General features: G+C 41.0%; 1 protein-coding gene across 2 annotated transcripts in view; it reads right to left on the reverse strand.

Annotated features, from left to right (window-relative positions):
* LOC147252452 (aryl hydrocarbon receptor-like) overlaps positions 1-18,165 on the reverse strand; it is a 47,170-nt gene extending 29,005 nt beyond the window's left edge. The window contains exons 1-3 of one of the 2 annotated variants that reach the window (XM_086220766.1): positions 18,092-18,154; positions 17,582-17,656; positions 13,542-13,729 (exon numbers count right to left, since the gene is read on the reverse strand). In XM_086220766.1, coding sequence (XP_086076892.1) covers positions 13,542-13,729; positions 17,582-17,656; positions 18,092-18,114 — 286 coding nt within the window. In that variant the 5' untranslated portion in view covers positions 18,115-18,154. Of the gene's footprint in view, positions 1-13,541; positions 13,730-17,581 lie in introns of both variants that reach the window. The other variant, XM_086220767.1, reaches the window with a different exon arrangement.
* Between the last annotated feature and the right edge of the window lie 967 nt (positions 18,166-19,132).

The raw sequence follows: 19,132 nt of genomic DNA on the forward strand, positions 1-19,132 counted from the left end.
ATCTGGTGTATTTTAGTAGCAGCAGACAATAGTTTTAGGTCAAAGTGTCTATTTGTTGACACCCTCAGAGGACCTGCCTTTGTGTTCTCAGGCCGTGACCCCCTGAAGCCATCTTGGCTTAGCTCTTGGCCTTCAACAGGCAAAGCTAAAACAGGGCCAGGCATGCTGGGATTTATTTCACACAAGGCTTTATTTTGCTGGAAGCTGAAACCCCCAAACCATTTAACACACAGCAAATATTTACCAAATATTTGACCACTTTCAATTTGTCCCATCATGCTATTTACAACAGGATTAGCAAGGATGTTCTGTGCTCACGCTGCTTCAATTCCCTCTCCAATCCCTACATGTCATCCTGGCATGCATCCAGGCCGTCATTATAGGCCACTATGTTCCCTTGATAACAAAAAAACACACACATGACTCTGCCAAAGACGACTTAACAAGCAATCACAGGAAAGATTTGCTATAAAATGTTATTCAACACCCACAGAGCTGCTACTAAAACCACAGTGACACTTTCTCATCATTGTGGATCTGTTTTTAGAGTTGAAATACAAATATCAATTGAAAAATATATTATTCATGACCCAGTGTCTCTGCTTTTGGAGTTCATATGCATCATATGTTGCACGTCTGCCTATACGTCACAGTAGATAACAATAGCAGAAACAGTGCTATGTTTGGACAGCATTAACCCAGTGTATTAAGCCTAGATGTGGGGGTTGGTGTTGCCAGTGTTGAGAGAGACCAGCGGACATCATGAGTCGCTACGTTAATTCTGGCGATTACGAGACAACATGCTCCACCCACTGGCTACTTGGTGGAAGGAGGTGGAAGAGCAGCAGTTGACTTTGGATGTAGGCCAGGACGGATTCAGACCACAGGCTGGCAGGACCAGAGCAAACTACAAGAGTTACTTTTACTTTCATGAGTGAGAAGTCAGTCAGTCATTCCTGGCCACACACAGACCACGCTTCATTTCTCGAACTCTTGTATTTACATGCAAGCTGTATGTGAAAGATTTCTTATGAGTTATTATTTATTTTCCACAGCATTTTTCTGTCTACCATCAGGTATCTTTTTGACCAAGAAAATTTGAGTTTTTTCCTCTTATCATGAAAAAAATTAAGTTAATTTTCATTCATCAGAGTTATCGATGTCCAAAGCTTCACATTTGTTTGAGTAGAGGTGATCATACTGATCATGCTAACAACCGCTGTGGCTATGTCAACAATGAAAATCTGTCGTGGTTAAAACAAAGAGAAAATCCCAATAAACCAAGGGTCATGAATTCCCCTGCGATGGTGACCTCTACCAAACTCAAAGTAATAAAAGAAGAAAAAAAAAGACAAAAGAAAATCTTCGCTTTTGCTACAGATCTCCCCCAAACTGTCATGTGGTCTTCCTTCACCCATGCTTCACTCCTCAATCAAGTATGATAATCTGCCCATAGTTTTTATGCAATCCTGCTAAAAGACAAACAGATGGCCCATTCCCTCCTTGGCGGAAGTAACAATAAACATCATTCACCCCTCCATCTGGCCATCCATCTGAAGTCAGGATGCAGGGAACCCCAAACTTCCTTAGCTCTGACAGGGGGATCCTTAGAGTTAACCGGGTGACCTCCACCTAGTTGTCAGTCTTCCTCTTGGCCTCCTTCTAACTGGACCTGGCTTCCTAACTAGATGCTGGCTTCCTAACTAGCTGACTAGATATTGGCTTCCTAACTAGAAGCCCAAATTACCTCAACTCGCTCCTTTAGATACACACGAGCAGCAGCTCTACTCCGAGATTCGCAACTCAGGGAAACCAGCCACCCTCCTGAGGAAACTAATTTTGACCAGTAGTATCAGTGGCCTAGGTTTTTTGTTCATAACCCACATTTTATGAACTGTGACGGATCACCATAAACATGTTTGGTACCTTATAGAGCCAAGTTCTAGACCAGGGTGGGGTAACTACACTCTACCTCCACTACATATGGTGTCAGAAGTGGGATGATGAGCCTTGAAGTCATTGGAGCCATGTCCAGTGTGTGAGCCACATGAAGAACCCCTTGACTGTTTGAGGGACCAAAAGATGGTTAAAGCACTAGTGTGTGGGGTACCCTGGGAATTGCAGAAGTGCATTTGAGGTTGCAGAGGAATGTATGTATGCATAAAGCGCATGGGTATGCTTCCCATGGGGAGGGGTAGTGTGACGGATCGCTGTCACCAGGGAGGGGTTACCAACCCTAACTTTGTTACATGACCATAGGTGAGAGTAGGAACAAACAAGGCTGAGTAGTATATTGAAAGATTTGCTTTCCAAAGTGACCCCTAACTCTTAAAAATGTATTACAAGGTGGTAAAGTGGTAAAAGTCATCAGTTAGTTCAATTTTGGTGGTAGTTTCCTCAATTCCCTGGGCCAGCATCATGTGATGAGCTGTGGTTATTATTGGTAAAACACATAAAAATCAGGTGGTGTTTTGCAGTGGAAGACTGAATCTTATTGAAGTCCCATGTACAACACCTTGACCAAATGTTCCTTTCCTGGATTATCTAGGGTTAACCACCACCAAGGTTTAAGTGGTTGAACCAGGGATTTAATGTCCCCAACACAAAAGGATCCTGAACTAATTTCTTTCACCAGATTATGAAGAAGTCATATACCCCTTTCATACTGAAACACGTGTGTCAAAGCATGTTTTTTTTTTTTACCTGCGTTTGTCTGGCATTAGGGAGCATTCAAGCTTCCAGCAGACGCGGGTCTGAGCTCCTGCTGTGAGGGCTGCGTGCCTGAGTTTTTCTCTCTCATACGTCATCACGCTGACAATGTCATCATTACACATAAAAGTATGCTGGAACACTGCGAGGTAAACAAATGACAGCATGGACGTCGTTGAGTCAAATGTTAGCGTTGTCATTGCGTGCACTGCAATTTTGTCTCTTTTGCAAAACATACAAAGTCGGCGAGTAAGATGAGTGAGCAGCTCTTGCAGCGAGCGAGCGAGCAAGCTTCCACAGTGACAGCCTGACAGGTGGCACAAAGACAAAATCAGAATGCGACAGGAAGGTAGCTTTACGTCAACGGGTCATATCGAAGGAAACAAGAGACAACTCGAGTTGCCTTTTTCACATTGCAGGCTAGCAGAGCAGAGCTGAGGCGAGCCGCGAAACACCCGGGTCGCTTGGAGGAGGTTGGTGGACGAAGGTCAAAATTCCAAGTCGACCCTTTCAGAGTGCCCAAACACCCGTGTTCATCCGCGTTTTTGGTGCAGTGTTAAAGGGGCTTTAGTCATTCATGAAGTAGCAGAAATGACTTCTGTGTGACTGGTGCCAATGAAATTTAAACATTTGTAAGTGTTCTTGTTGCTACAACAGCTTGACAAGTATGAGTTTCAGTCACAGAGCAGGATCAGGCACAATGTAAGCAGTAACTATGTTATGGAATTAAAAAAACAACAACAACATACTTGCAAGCAATGACCTATAAGATTTGTATGGAATATAGTTTTTATCTGAGGATGAATTCATGTTAAAATTGTGCAAAGGCTGACACACTAAAGTCACTAAGTTGCAAACGTGTATCTCATGTAATAACAAGCATCCAAGGTATACTCACTAACGAGCATTAAATAATGCCTTTAGGTTGACAACAAAATAAAGTGCTGTCAACTTAACTTGCAACTCTTTCAAACACCTTTCAAACACAAAATCTCTTTTGAGATTATGCTCCATATTCTTGTGATTGAAGTCACATATCCCCGACCAAAATAAAAAAATAATAATCCCACAGAGAATGACAGCATTATAGGGCAAACTATCATACCCTGTGATGAGATTCTGGGATCTGTGCCAAAACTCAAAATAAATCCATGGGTTCACCAAGTTGACTGCAATCGGCTGCAGCTGAAGGGCAGAATTTAATATGTAGGCCACAGGTCACGCTGTCTTTCTTTTTTAGTGTATTTTGTGTTTTATAATCACCAACACCAAGGAAAATGCAACTGGATAATTTTTTACCATGACCTACCCTGCATGAATTCCAACATGATTAAACACAACTCCACTGTAACAGTATTTGGGAGCCTCTATTTCTCTCAAGTGTTCATGGGGGGGCAGCATGGCTCAGAGGTAGAGTGGCTGTCTAGAAACAGAAGGGTTGATGGTTCGATCCTCACTTCCGCCGGTGACCAAGGTTTAGAGTGTGATGTCATACATGTATTTCTGGTGATGCGCCTGCTTATAATAACCTCAAACTAAAGGAGCTAGAAAATACACCAGAACCCTCTTTGTGTGACGTGACAATGCTAACTATTACCATAGATCAAATGTATGCAAGTTAGTTTAACTGGAAACTACAACATTGTCAGTAGATATGAATGTCAGTGTGAATGGTTGTTTCTACATTATATGTTTGCCCTATGATGGACTGGCAACCTGTCCAGGGTGTAACGAGCCTCTCGGCCCAATAACCACTGAGACAAGGCCCCAGCGGCATAGGCATTGGATGGATATATTCTGATAAATCTTTATTTTAGCAGGCGCAAGGCTTGGAGGTAGAGTGGCCGTCTAGCAACTGAAGGGTAACTGGTGCGATCCTCACTTCCCCTGGTGACAATGTTGAAGTATCCTTGAGCAAGATACTGAGCCCCTAATTGCTCCTGATGGCCTTGCCATGGACTGGTGACCTGTTCAGGGTCCTCTGCCTCTCACCCAATGTAAGTTGGAATAGGCTCCATCCCCCCTGACCCTTAACTGATAAGTGATATAGAAAATGGAGTGATGAATGGATGGCTGGATCTTTGTTTAACCCGGTCAGTCCAATTGACATTACAAACTGTTTTTTAAGACAGACCTGTCCAAGAGGGCTGCAGTACACACAAATTCCAGACACAATATCTGCAAGTGCAATGCAACTGAAGTGTTGGGACATGCAAACATAGTATCATTTAAAACATTTACAGTGAAGCACAAATTGCACACATTTAACTATGCTTTTGAATTCTGAGAGAGTAACCAGTTCCCTGAGTATAAGTTCTGAAGAAGATTCTGTTCAGAAAAAAAAAAGCCTTCTTTCTAACTAAGAATAGTGTCCTGCATGGGCCATATCTTTCAATCACGTTTGGGATGTGGGAAGATAAATAGCAGGTAAATATATATAATGAATACAATATACATAACTCAGTGTGTTGTTTGTTGTAAAAGCGAGGATGTAATCAATCAAAAGTCCCAAATATTGACATGTGGAGAATTTGCTGATCCTGAAAAATAATGATACTCTGGTTAAGTTCAAACCTCCTAGAGTGTGAAGAGACTGAGTTTGTTTTTTTAAGCATTCAGAACAAGCTTTGGATGGTTATGCTGAGCTTGTATAGCATTGTTGAAAGCATTTGTAGACAGTTAAAAATATTACAGGGAGATTCCTGACAACAATACATAACTTTGTCATCAGCAAAAAAATGGAACAATGTGTTTTGGACATTTGTCTATGCCAAATACAGATGTGTTTTACACATAAACACATGCTTACTTCATTACCTTTAACAAACTTTTCTTGCTCAGCAAATAATTTAACTTAAAAAAAAAATGTCTTTCAGGAAAATTCTTTGCCTCTTCTGAAAAGCTCTAAAATCAAAAATTAAACAACATGACAGCAGTGAAACATGAAGATTCTAATCTGCATGTTCTTCATTCAACAGTAGGACTGACAAAAACAAGATGGCTAACAAGCTACCAGCCACAGTTCACCTCTGGCCAGCATTACTGACACTCCTCCATTCCAAAGCTAGTAGGCCAGTGAATGTGTGTGTCAGCATGTACTCATCCATCCACATACAGTACTACATGCATACAGTATGTGTGAGAGTGTGTTTGTGTGTTAATTATGTGTGAATGGCAGCGAGTAAATATAGAACGTTTCAACTCCTTCAACCCCCCAAACACTGCAGGAAGTGAACACGCGATGCACACATACCACCCCCACATCCCCTAACATACACATGGATGCACGCAACACACATACAAAGCCACACGTATACAGGCTGAACATGAACACACGGTCGCTAATGCAGCGGGAAAGCACGCACTCTGTGCTGCTTTCGTGTCTCCTGAGGTTTCTCGATCACATGGCTGCATATTTGCTTATGAGAGGCGATCCAGAGAGGCGGGAGGAGGAGGAGGGGGAGGTGATTGGATTTGGGAGGGGTAGGGTGGGGAGGGGTCACTGCTGATTACCAGATTTCCCTTTGGTGGCCTGCATTCCTGGCTATGCTGTATTGTGATCAGCAGGGGTTGGGGGATGGGGGTTAAGCCCTGTAGGGGAAGGACAGAGGGAAGGACAGCAAGATCGGAGGGGTGAGGCGGGGGGCGTGATAAAGGGATGACCCACTGATCATGAAGTCCCTTTCATTTGTGACTTACAGGAAGGAGGGGGAGGGGAGGTTTTTTTTTTTCAAAAACAGAGTGAAACAGTGATGAGTATCATGACATGCTACTTTCACAACACAACTTACATCACTTATCCTGGAGCAGCACCAGCAGCGGCAGCTGTGGCTGGCTGCTCCTAAAACGTTCCTGAACTGCGGATATTTCCAGCTACAGGCCGATCCTGTGCATGACAAACAGCTGCATCAATGTATGGATATTAATTTCATTAAGTTATTTGGCCTCATTTTCACTCACATGTAACACGTTATGATTTAACAGAAATTGATGGAGATGAACTCAACTGGAATATTTGTGTTAAATCAGTCTTGTTATTTGCTTAATTAGCATCACGTGAGCAACAATACATCATATTTGAAAGAGAATAGTGTTTTACATAATTCATTGTCTCTATATCCATAGCTTGATCCAGCGGGGGTTATATAACTTGAGTGCAGTGCAGGTCCATGTTTGCCATCTCTCTATTAATGGAAGACATTTCACGCTGGTGGTTTTATAACAGATATAATGGCCCAGTTCATGGAAACATGTTAAATATTAATGTAAATGTATATAAATATATATTTTACTTTCTTCAGTTGTGTTATTTGTTCATCAGGATGTGCATTTTAAGGAGAAATACATATATACAGGATATATTAATATAATAATCAGCTGAGGCTGAAAATGGCCTTTAGGGTACATTTGCATTCTGATGGTTTAGAGGGAATATAATCAGAACTCCTGTCTTCCACTTATCTTGAACTTTTTCTTAAAGAGTTGTTGATTGAAATACATCAAAAGAAATATTGAATACAGTACTGAAGGCAGCATCAATCCATCCAAAAGCTTTGTTTATATAAATCATACTTCACTCCCTTAAGTATGCACAAAGAGGAGTCTTGAACCCAGGAAGCTGTTTTTCCCCCCTCATCAGTTCTTTGGGACTCCAGAATGCAGAAAGAGCGAGTCATGTATGTTTAGCTTGAAGCAAATGGTGACTGATGGCAAACAACAGCTACAGCAACAAAAAGAAAACATCTCTTCCCAAATGCTCAAGCACGTCATCTGCCGTTATCTGAGTCTGTCATTTTTTTGAATTATTCTTACAAAAGAAGAATTATAATTACCCACATAGTTGCGTAGGGATGGTAATTGATACGATTTTTACAATTCCAATTTCGATTCTGCTTAACAATTTGGTTCTTTATTGATTCTCTTATTGATTCTCATTTGTAAATAAAGAGAACAAACGGGTAAATTCCCATAAACTTTGATTAGTTTAGAAGTAACGTGACCACACAAACTTGATGGTGAGGTCGCACTAACTTGATAGGCAGTTTTAGTTGGGTAGTTACCTGCAGCAGAGGGCGTGCTAACGTTGCCGCTGCTGCTGGGTTGAGATTCACTCCGGATCAGATTGAAAACGCGACATTCATTCAAAGTTATCACGTGCTGTGTGTGCAAATGTTTCTGCATATTGGTAGAATTTCCTTCCTTTGATGAGTTACCCACTGTGCAAGTATTGCAAGTTGCCCTGTTGTCATCCTTTTGTTGTAACTTAACATTCGAGCGTTTGTGCCGCTTCAGCACAGTGCTGAATGCACTGGTGAATTACGTCAACATGCACATTGCATAGCTCGCGTAAGCAATGCAGCATGTGAGATGACGCCATTCGCGCCCACTGGAATCCATAAGGGAATTGTTCACAAAATTGGCAAATGATTCCAAGGAATTGAAACACTGGGAACCAGTTCTCAACAAGAACCGGTTTTGGATTCCACTCCCTGTAGTTGCGTAAGATACATCAACAAAATATCTATATTATTTCGAATATTCTTAAGGTTATAAAAAATAAGTTAATATTCAATTATTTATTCTGTTGCAATGCATATGTGTTCACTTTCATCTATAAGTAACCTCAATAATAGCTCTAAAATTTAGTTGTTGGAAACAGTCAACCAAAGTCTCTCAAATGTTCACTTAACTATCAAAACTATCTCTGTATTCCACTGCATAAGTCTTCAGTACCCAAACGTTACTACCAATAACTGCAGATTATAGTGAAGTATTTACAATACAACATGACTCACGAATCCCTTAGCAGTCCAGAGATTATTTCTTCATCCATATACAACCGGAAAACATCCAATGAGCATCAGTTAACAAAAGATATCTGCTTCTGCTATGATGAAATCCCAGGATTAATCACTATTATACGTTTTAGCTGGGATCTATGGACAATAGCCGCAGTGTAAGCTGAAGAGCAAGCACAATGTTGACATGCATCTGAGAGAGAATAAAGCAGTCATGTGATGTAGCTTGAATTCTTTCCTGCAACACCGAGGGACGCAGTCAGTAGAAGAAGACTGATCATCAAGCCTTTTAGCTGGAAGCAATGATGACTTCAAGGAATCCCAGGAGAGCCTTTATTGGCTTAGCTGTGTCATCCTGGATCTTGTCAGCTAGTTGTCCATCAACACAACACACACCAATGACAAAAAAGTTATAAAGTTATAAAGTTATAAAGTTCAATCAACAAATGTCCTTTCTCACTTCCATTCCATCTCTCGAGTGATAAAGCATATTTTTTGTATCTTATTATATAGGTGACTTTATTCTTTACCAAGAGCAGTTTTTTTCCCCAACTTATTTTTGGCTTTCCTCTGTTTTTCCCATGACTAAGCTCTTGTCAGAGATACTGTGGACAACCACATGCTTCCCCTGTGACGTGTGGAGTTATTGGACGCATCTTTCCCCCTGGTTCTGAGGAGGTGTGTGGGCTATGCTAGTCCCCCAGTTCCCCTCCCCCTGAACATGTGTTCTGACTGATCAGAAGAGGCACTAGTGCAGGATACGGGACACACACACACACACACACACACACACACACACACACACACACACACACACACACACACACACACACACACATCCAGCTACCCACCTAAAGACATGGCCAATTCTGGGACGGGACCATAGGCAACCCAACATAAGAGTTATTTCAATGATTAAAATGAACATTTCATGAAATGTTTTTATTTAGTGCAAGAGCCACCTAAGGTCCGTTTTAAATTGTTCACAATGAGAGAAGAGAGGTGGAGCCTCCTCCACCCAGCAATCTTTTATATATAATAGTCTGCCTTTGCTATGCAGAAAATGTTTCCCTGTCAATCTCTCCAAAAGGTAATTCTCTGTGGTCATATGTAATCTTATGGGGATTTGGCCACCCAGTGAGGAGATAAGTGGACTTGGATGGAGGGATGGAGATTTCTTTGTTTTATAGGGAGATGGAAGCTCACAGTTGCAGTTAAAAACCAGACACAGCATGTTAACCCATGTGCCTTGGACAAAGACATATGCAGAAAGCAACTTCCTGACAGAAAAGGTGTTTTGCATCAGAGGGGGGCTTTTCTTTTTACCATAAAACCTCTCCCTAAATTCTTGTAAATTGTTTTTTTATGCTACTTCATGGTGGTGTGGTACCTCAGTGTGGAGTGTCTGACACTATAACAACCAACACCAGACAGTGAAAAGCATAGAGAGAGCAGGTGAATGCTAATAAGTGCATCACTGATTCTTCACACCAAATTATCTATGACAGTACTGACTATGCTGCAGAACTGCATGTCGCCTCTCACTGGAGAACCGTCACAAAATATGAAGAATTGTATAAAAGAGTAAAAATGTTGGCATCACAAAGATTTTGATTCTTGTCAAAGTTGTCCAACCAGGAGAGAAAAATTGTTGTCTTTGCTGGAAAGCGGCACATTTCCATATTTGTCTGGCAGTGCTGCTGCCACACATGACCCAACAATCAGACAACAGCTGTGAAGATGGCACTTAGGAGCTGCCTCTCACCCGGAGTGGGGTGATGCCGGTGTTATCGGTTTTAAAGTGTTAACGCCCCTCTCTTCAGCCTGGCTGTGATGGACGAGCTGATTATAGCTCTTGACAATAACAAAGATGGCCGCTGGGCCGGATAATACCGTCAACCAGATTAACGCGGCTCTGCTGAGGCTTTGTTACACTCTTACAACATATTCAACCACACGAACAGCCATGACAGTGTGTGTCTGACAGCAAACTTCAGACATTCAGCAAGAGAGGAGTGTAGAAGCATTAGCAGAGAACACCCACTGCACTGAAGCTTAGTCATGGCTCACCAGACCACCCACTTTCAGATGCCCCTTGAAAGTAGGATTTGCTCTGTTTACATACAACAATTTACAGTTGGCTGTAGAGGCAGCCCAGAGCGTTGGGCCCTCAGGGTCCACAGAGCTGCTTCCCTAAAGTGAGTCCTGAGCTCTTTAATTACTTAAAGACAGTCCAGGAAGTAGGCTAATGCGGTTAGACAAGAAGACTTGTCTACTTCTAAGAGACTTTAACCTATTGGTGCTGAAATCCATAATCAATAATTCATTCTGACAGGTCAGGTAGCCAGCAAAGACTTCCATGTGTTTCCGAATGAGAATTATAAGCAAAGTCTGGTTCATACTAGAAATTCTTAATGTGAGTGAAGTGGTACTTTACCCCAAATGTTTGTGTCTTGATCTCGCAAAGGCACCATACTGACTTTTGGGTGACTTCAGAACTAAAAAAAAATGCCAGCTACAAATATTTAGCATGATGCTAAAAGAGTGCCACAGGGGTGACATATTTTTGTAGACCAACCCAGAAGTTAACCTTGACGTGAGTCCCCTTTGACAAAAGCCATTTACATAGTGTAAGGGAATTTTGGTGATGAGGAAATTCATCAAACATATAAGAAACAGGCTGGAGACTCAGACATGGCTTACACTGGACACTTTAGTGGACGTCCACCACAGACTTACAAGGTTCACTGTGAGATGAGGTGATGAGATGATGTCGGGCAATACCCAGTAATACCAAATTAGAACATCCTGCACAGATGTGACCTTCACGTAGTCCAAACACAGCTATGCATCTAGACAGCACTGGCGCTGTGAGTGTCAGCTTCACTATCAGTAAGGGTTCTAACAACAAATTTACAATTATGAAAGAACTCAAGGCCCTGGGCTCTGACCAGCTCTTAACCTTAAATTATGAGGATGAAGACCAAGAAAGTTCAAACAGAGGATACCAGATAAAATTCTTACACCTATCTGTAAGTCACTGAAAAGAAAATGACACTTTTTGGGTAGTAAGAAGCATCATTTTAGTATACACAACAAACTTATATAAAACAAGCACGGACACATGGATGAACCATCAGCCTTTTTACACCCACTGTAAACACATATCACTGATGCTGCATTCTGTCCATCTCACCCCAAACAGCCATTTCAAAAAGCTGTCGCCTTAAACAAACATTGCTCTGCCTCCATTTCATAAATTCTTTAAACTCCAGGGTTTCTCTGAATTATTCATGCTTCAAGAGCATCTGACGGCCGCATTGCAGCATTCTCTCTGAAAGATCATTGCCTGAAATAACATTGTCTTCACTCCGCATAGTAGAGTAGAATGTACACGTTGATGTGTTAGCATGCAACTTTTCACGATGCTTCACTTCTAATGGACATCAAGCAAAGCTCCATCTTCTAATCGACAAATAAATGACGTCACACGCATAGACGGAGAAATATGGGTCTCAATGAAATATTGAGGGTTTTTCCCTGTGATGAAATCATCCGAGGAAGGCGGTGGCTGCTCATTCTTCCCTCTGTTTTGATGAACCGTGAGATGCTGAGAAACAGTAACTGTTGTGACTTTCATGTGGCTGACTGGTTGGCAATAACCACTGAAGTGTCTGTTTGGGGAAGCCACGGCCATGAAGAAGCTGCGGTACCAAATGATTGTCAATTTTATCCCAGGCCCCAAAATGTGGGAGGGATGAAGGAAGAGCAGCAGAATAACCCTGAATTGCTAACACAGCACTGGAGCTCACTCGCTACTCTGTGTGTGTGTGTGTGTGTGTGTGTGTGTGTGTGTGTGTGTGTGTGTGTGTGTGTGTGTGTGTGTGTGTGTGTGTCTGCAGCGTACTGGCGAGTACTTCAGAATAGATGCAACTTGTCCAACAAAAAGTCCAGTTTGTTACTGACATTGCCACAGCAATATTGCCTATACCTCCATCTTCATCTGTCAGAGGTAGTACAGACAATAATCTGTTTTTTAAGCAAATTTTACATATATTTATATACTGTATGCGTGTGTGTGTGTGTGTGTGTGTGTGTGTGTGTGTGTTTGATTCCACTATATAGAATTTAAAATTTGCCTGAATCAACAACAGATTTACTCTGTCTTACCTCTAACAAGGACAATATTTGATCATAATTGTGTCTCTTTGTTTGGATATCTCAAAGAATGAGATAAAATTTGGTCAAAGGACAGGTAATATGACCAGGAACAATTAATTTTGGAGGGACCTGGATCAAATTGCAGATCTTGGATTCTGAAGACTGTTATTTTCTGGACAGCTCAAGTGTTAATGTACGTGTGCTGAGGGCTGATTCTTTGATTCATGAGAACATTGTTCAATATTTGATGTTCAGTATCACCACACCAATTCATATTTGGAAACGGCGAAGGACACAGTTCATCGTGTGCTGTCAACATTTGCAAGTTAAAAAGCAGAAGACACAGTTTAGAGAGACATAAACTTTAAACAGACTGCTGTAGACTACAGAGTCCATGAGTCCAGAGTTCATGTAGGGAAAGGGGTCGGGACACATGTATGAGGGAAGGCACACATGCGCTTGACTAGTGCTCTGATATCCAGGCTCCTACTTATGCAAAGAGTAATTTCAGCTCCATCTTTGTGCAATCAGATGCGAGACAGCTACATGCCAAGCAGGAGGACACTGGGAGTCTAGTTTCATCAAAATCTTTAAAGAACTCCAATCTGTCCTATTCACACATTGTTAAGAAAGTTTGCCAGAAACCCACCAAAGAGCTTGATTCTACTACAGGATAGTCCCCAAACCCGGCAATCCAATGACAGAGACATCACCTCCGAGCAACTCAGGTGAGCTGGTTTCTGTCAGGATGGCTGTTTCTTTCATCAGTGTTTCTGAAGGGTTATCATACACATTCAAAGATAAACACACTAAACAGTCTGCTCTTGCTCTTCTGTGACAAAAAATGATCTAATTGGCTTTCTCCTGACTCACCAGAGAAAAAGTTCTTAGCTCGGAGGTAGCTGACGCTCAGGCGCAGGATGGAGAGCTTGTCCAGACTGGCGGTGACCTCTTCGGGAAAAGGAAGGAGGCTGGCCAACCTCTCCAGCTCACCATTCAGCCTGTCCCGGTGCCGCTTGGATGGGTTGGACTTTGCCCCTTCAGCTGGTGGCTGTTTCACCCTGTATCAACACCATGATGTCACAATATTAATCTCTGTTGTTTTCCTTGAGACTCAACTTTTTGTGGGCCTTTGAAAAAATTCCAGGGATTCGGTTATGAATGAACCAGCATCACTACAACATACTGAGAAACATGCATGTATCTTTTGTAAATCCTGGGTTTGTAAAATATTTTTGCATTACTACATAAAATTAACAGGGTTGATATGGTCATTTAAAAGCATGGAATGTTGTGCAATTGGAAAATGGTCATTTCCAGGCTTAAAAAGAGCATTTCAAAATAAAGTAGGCTAGGAGATTTCTAGAAAAGACCATAGAATATAGCAAATAATTAATATTACAATTAAGATCGGTATAATCACTTTTCGGTAAACGTGATCTACTTTAATACATGTTTACGTTGTATCAAACCAAGAAATTTGATATTGGTTTTAATTTTAAATAGACGTAGGTATATTCTAGACGCCAGCCAAAGTGTAAAAAGGTGTTTCAGGGAAGACATGTTCATCAAGTTTGTCCAAGAATTGTGGAAAATTAACAGCAAATATGCGCATAAACTGATAAACTAATGAATTTAGTTCTTAAATAGCAGAACCGTGAATTTCACTCTCTTCCAAAGACGGTTCAGATGGACTTGTGTTCATAAAAGAGAACTCATATTTTTTAACAACGACCTCGAGTACAAATATAAAATTAGAACTAAAAACAAAGAAAGAGGCCATAATAGTTGGCCAGTTTGTGGTGTGATTTATGAAACAAAACTTCTTTTTTTTTTTTTTACTTGAATTGAGCATAAGCTTCATATTCAATAATTAAAAGACTTGTTTTGAGAATTAGAAATGCTGAAGGAAAAAAAAGGCTAATTGAATCTGTTGGAATTGATTCAATATGGTATTTTCAGTGTAATGAGGCACTAAAATGAGTGTGAGCTCTGTCTGATTGGCCAAACTTTCTTCAAGTCATTACAAATAACTGCAGCAGATATGATTATTGGGTGTAGTAGAGATAGCATTTTTTTAGAGTGATTTATTCACATGAAACCTCCCATAATACAACCTTTATATCATTAATATAATTTTGACCTTGTTCATTCTCCTTATCATCCTGTTTCTGGAGATGTTTGAGTAGATTCCCATAGGGATGATCAATACCAATTTTGATCAATATTAAAATGTTTTGAAATCAAAATCACTCATTTTATGTCGATATCCAATCCAAAGGAAAAATAATATTTTCTCAACACCAAAACGTGTCAAAATAGCATTCTAAATGGAGTGTTGACGGACTGCAGAAATATCCCAGCCTGTAAATGGCGCAAACTGAAAATAATTTCATTCTAAAATACCAATCAAAAGTCGAACCATTTCAACATGTTTCGCAATTAAAATGTAACTTATTACTATGTAGGTATCTTCTAATATTTTGAATCATCCGAATCAGTTGCATATTCATCCGTCTTAGCTAAAAACAATCATATCAACCTTATACGGGTCACCTGAAGGGGTTGCAGGAAAAGCAACATATTTTACTCCACTTGAAGCCTTTAGCATTTCATTGTGAAATACTGAAAAGATGTGCCTCTATCCAACAAGTCATCATTGGCACTCCTACACAACTACAAGAGTAGTGATCTGCCCAATTATTTGTTAATAATAATAATAACAGTAATACATGGGAAGACATACATAGAAAAATTGTCATCTTTTCAATTTAAAGCTAACATTTAGCATCTGAACCTTTAGCTTTAGTTTCTGTATTAATGAAAATAATGTCAGACAGCAGCACTGAGTTTTGTATTTACATATTGATTCGTTGTAGGTTGTTTGTATTTCAATCCGCTGAGGAGCGTGTTTCCCTCTCAAATCTAATGTTAAAAATCCTGAAAAACATTGACAGTATTATGCCGTACATATTTAGACACTCAAACACTGTAGCATCTGCTCATTCATATTGTTTTTATTTTTGTTTCCCTTATTTAACCAGCTAAAATCTTTATTCTAGAGTGACTCTTACACAGAGCATAAAAAAGAGAGAAACAAAACTGGGGCATGGATGGATGGAGATGTGTTTATGCTGCATCAGTGATGGAGGTCACTGTGCTTGACCTGCCACGCTGGCCTTTCTCATGGTGTGTGTGTGTGTGTGTGTGTGTGTGTGTGTGTGTGTGTGTGTGTGTGTGTGTGTGCATGTGTGTGTGCGCGCGCGCGCACATTCATGCATGTGTACTACTGCAACTATTTTCAGTATTCCTACCTTTGCCAAGGAGGTTATGTGATCAGTTTGTCTGTCTGTCTGTCTGTCTGTTAGCCAGATTACACCCCCAGCTACAGAGGGATTTTCAGAAACTGTTCCCGGCAGGAATCCATCTTGGAGCAGTGAAGAATTCATGACATTTTGATTGAAATTTTCTCCAACACCAGGCCTTTTAAAACACTCTCAAGAATTTCACAAGGAAAAATAAATGCCAAGTCTCTTACAAACAATTTCACACAGTCCTAATATTTAAGGGACATATCTGGAATTGATGGTTTCAGCTGCAGATTTAAGTTTAGGGCCTTATTCTCTGGGTTTCTTGCATTTTATTCTTTATTATCCTTTAAAAGGGACTTTGATGTCAAATGTTTGAAAACAGAGAAACACAGTTTAAACTCGTGTATCTAACAAAGAAATTTACATGAAAAATACCACAGATTAATCAGTAACACATCATGAACTGTGTGTGTGCCTATGTCATTGACAAGGAGAATTACATGGATTTATTGTTGACAAAGACCATCTTCTTTTGAGGAATTATCATGCACTGCAGATCATTTTCTGATTTATAATTCAGACAAATTAATCAGATTAAAATGTGTTCATGGATTGAATTACACATTAATTCAAGGGTAAAAATCTGAATTCAAGTGTCAAAAAAAAGGGCCGGGTGTTTATGAATCAGGATGGCCTAATGATGTTCCTATAATTAAGAAAAGCCCTTTGTTTTTGTTTTTTTACATTGCCACATAACTAATTTTGGACATTTTAATTAGTTGAATATAACTTGATCAAGTTATACACATAAGTAGAAATAACTGATTCTGATCATTTACATACATCATCAGGGAAATGGCGCGTGTTTAACGCTGTCATGCCTATGATGTCACTGCATGATATCACCTAGGTTCAGGCCTGAAAAAAGCCCCCCAAAAATGTACATTTTCAATTTCTGTCGCTACCGCGTTTTTATTCACGTTTCATTTCAAGAAAATAAGACGTTTGAGGGAGTTCCAATTCCATAAAGCCTGCAAATCTGTCGAACAAATCAAAGGGTTAATTGCTTTTTCATCGTGTCCTGTTCTTAAAGTAAGAAATATTCCTGCAGATTGAAGGCGAACATGAATCAACCCAAAGACCCCGTCCATCTCATCCTCTGAGGGGTGTTTTGACAGACACGGTGCGGTGCACTGCATCGCTGTTAAAACGAGGAAACAAAAACCGTCTAACTTACAAGAGTTTATTGGTAAAATGTTTTAAAAAATTGCACTGAAACTGAAAAAAAAAATGGGAGGGGTTTTGAAGGTCAGAATCAGGCCGCTGTTGCAGGCCTGCAGTAATCCGCAGGCATTAAAGCTGCGCTGCACCTATTTGCACCGACTACAAACATACGTGCATATCAATAAATATAAATATTCATCACCTCACATTGAGTCTTTTTTCTTAGTAAAATAAATGAAAAAGATTCCCCTAAATTGATTGAGAAACTGGATCTACAAGATCCGGCTTTAGAAAATAACATCACAGTTCAATCAGGCTCTTCATTTCCAGTGAATGACACCTGGATTTAAAATAAAAACAGAAATAAAGGGAACTTACGCTCTCTGGACCGGTTTTCTCCTCTTGCGTCCTGCATACATGTCGGCTCCTCTTATATAAGCCTCGGACGAATTCCTCAGAAAACACACACAACCTCTTTCACCGCTACATGTACGCCACCCACAAATATTCTGATATAATCCCGCAGATCAACACTGTAAACACATGTTGTATAATTTAGACGAGAAAGAAATGCCAAAGGAGTAAATTCCAGCAGGACGTAATTTTTGTTGCCTCCTTGTTATGGTTCGCTCCAAGCAGAAATGATCCAATGTAGAAATATGCACCAGAATATTATCCGCTGAAAAAAGGCCAATCGCCAAAATAACCAAGAAACGGATGTGTCATGAGCCTCGCCGAAAGATGAACTTGTTCCAAGTAAAAAGGCGATGCTAAGTTTTCATCCTAATGGACAAAATAGATTTAGCGACAAAATTCTCCTCATTCTTCCTGAAGTTTAGAGATACTTTAGTATAAGTACTGTGAATAAAGCAAGCGTCAGGTATTTACATGTTATTATCTAGTAGTTCCATCAGTGCTGCGCTCCAATTAGCGCCTTGGACCGGAGCTGCAATGAGGAGCAGGGGTGCGCGCATTCCACCGGCGGGCACGCCCGACACAGATTTCTAGCGCGCGAGTGTGAGAGAGTCCAGCAAACAGCAGCAGGCAGCAGGGACGTGAGCGCGGGCACGCTAGAGAATCTCCTGGAAACACAGGATGAGCGTGTCCACGCCGGCGCGCCCCCGAGCGAGCGGTGGCATCCAATCAGCGCGCAGATGAGAGATGGAGGTTTATGTTGAGCCTGCAGTAGCCCCGCTGAATGTGGGTCAGGGGTTAGACTCTTAAATTATGGAGCTGAAATCATCTCAACATTCAAAGGGACTCTCGGAAGGTCTTGGGTCAGATGATAATGGTGGGCGTGGTGGTGGTGGTGGGTAAAACAGACAGTAAATAAAGCGGGACCTGGAGGCAGAGAAAACATCTGATTACAACCGTGATTCGTGTTAGATCCAGTTACTCAGTTGTAATTTAGATAAAACGAGACTCAGAGTCAGTGGTTAAATGCCTTGTAAGGCGCATCCTCACACTAGATATTTTTACTTAGTATAAAATATGTCAATATCACACTTGTGATTTAGAAGTTATTAATATTAAATGTCCTGAAAGAAGTAGGGGTTTTGCAATTTGGGCCGGAAAACTGGAGGAAAGACAAATGGGCAGGTAGGAAGCCTGGAGGTAAGTAGTCAAGGCCTCTCAGGAGGAAATCCCTATCACTAAGGAGTGGGCCTGAGACACCCAGGGGGACAGCCAAGAGCACAACCCTCTGGCAGCTGACAGCACAAGCAATACATCTGCAATGAAGGACAATCCACTCAGGAGACCAACAGCTAGGACAAACCTCTCAGGTGGTGGACAGCAAAGGACAAAGCTCTTTGGAGGTCGACGGCGAAGGACAGGCTGTGGTGTGGTGGCTTGATCAGCTGTATTGCCACCTCACATGATGGACTGAAGAACAGGAAAATGGCTGCAGCCCAGCAGAAACAGTAGCAC

This window comes from Aulostomus chinensis, chromosome 12 (genome assembly GCF_037954235.1).
Source record: "Aulostomus chinensis isolate RoL2024-O1b breed Wild chromosome 12, RoL_Achi_v1.0, whole genome shotgun sequence".
NCBI lineage: Eukaryota > Metazoa > Chordata > Actinopteri > Syngnathiformes > Aulostomidae > Aulostomus > Aulostomus chinensis.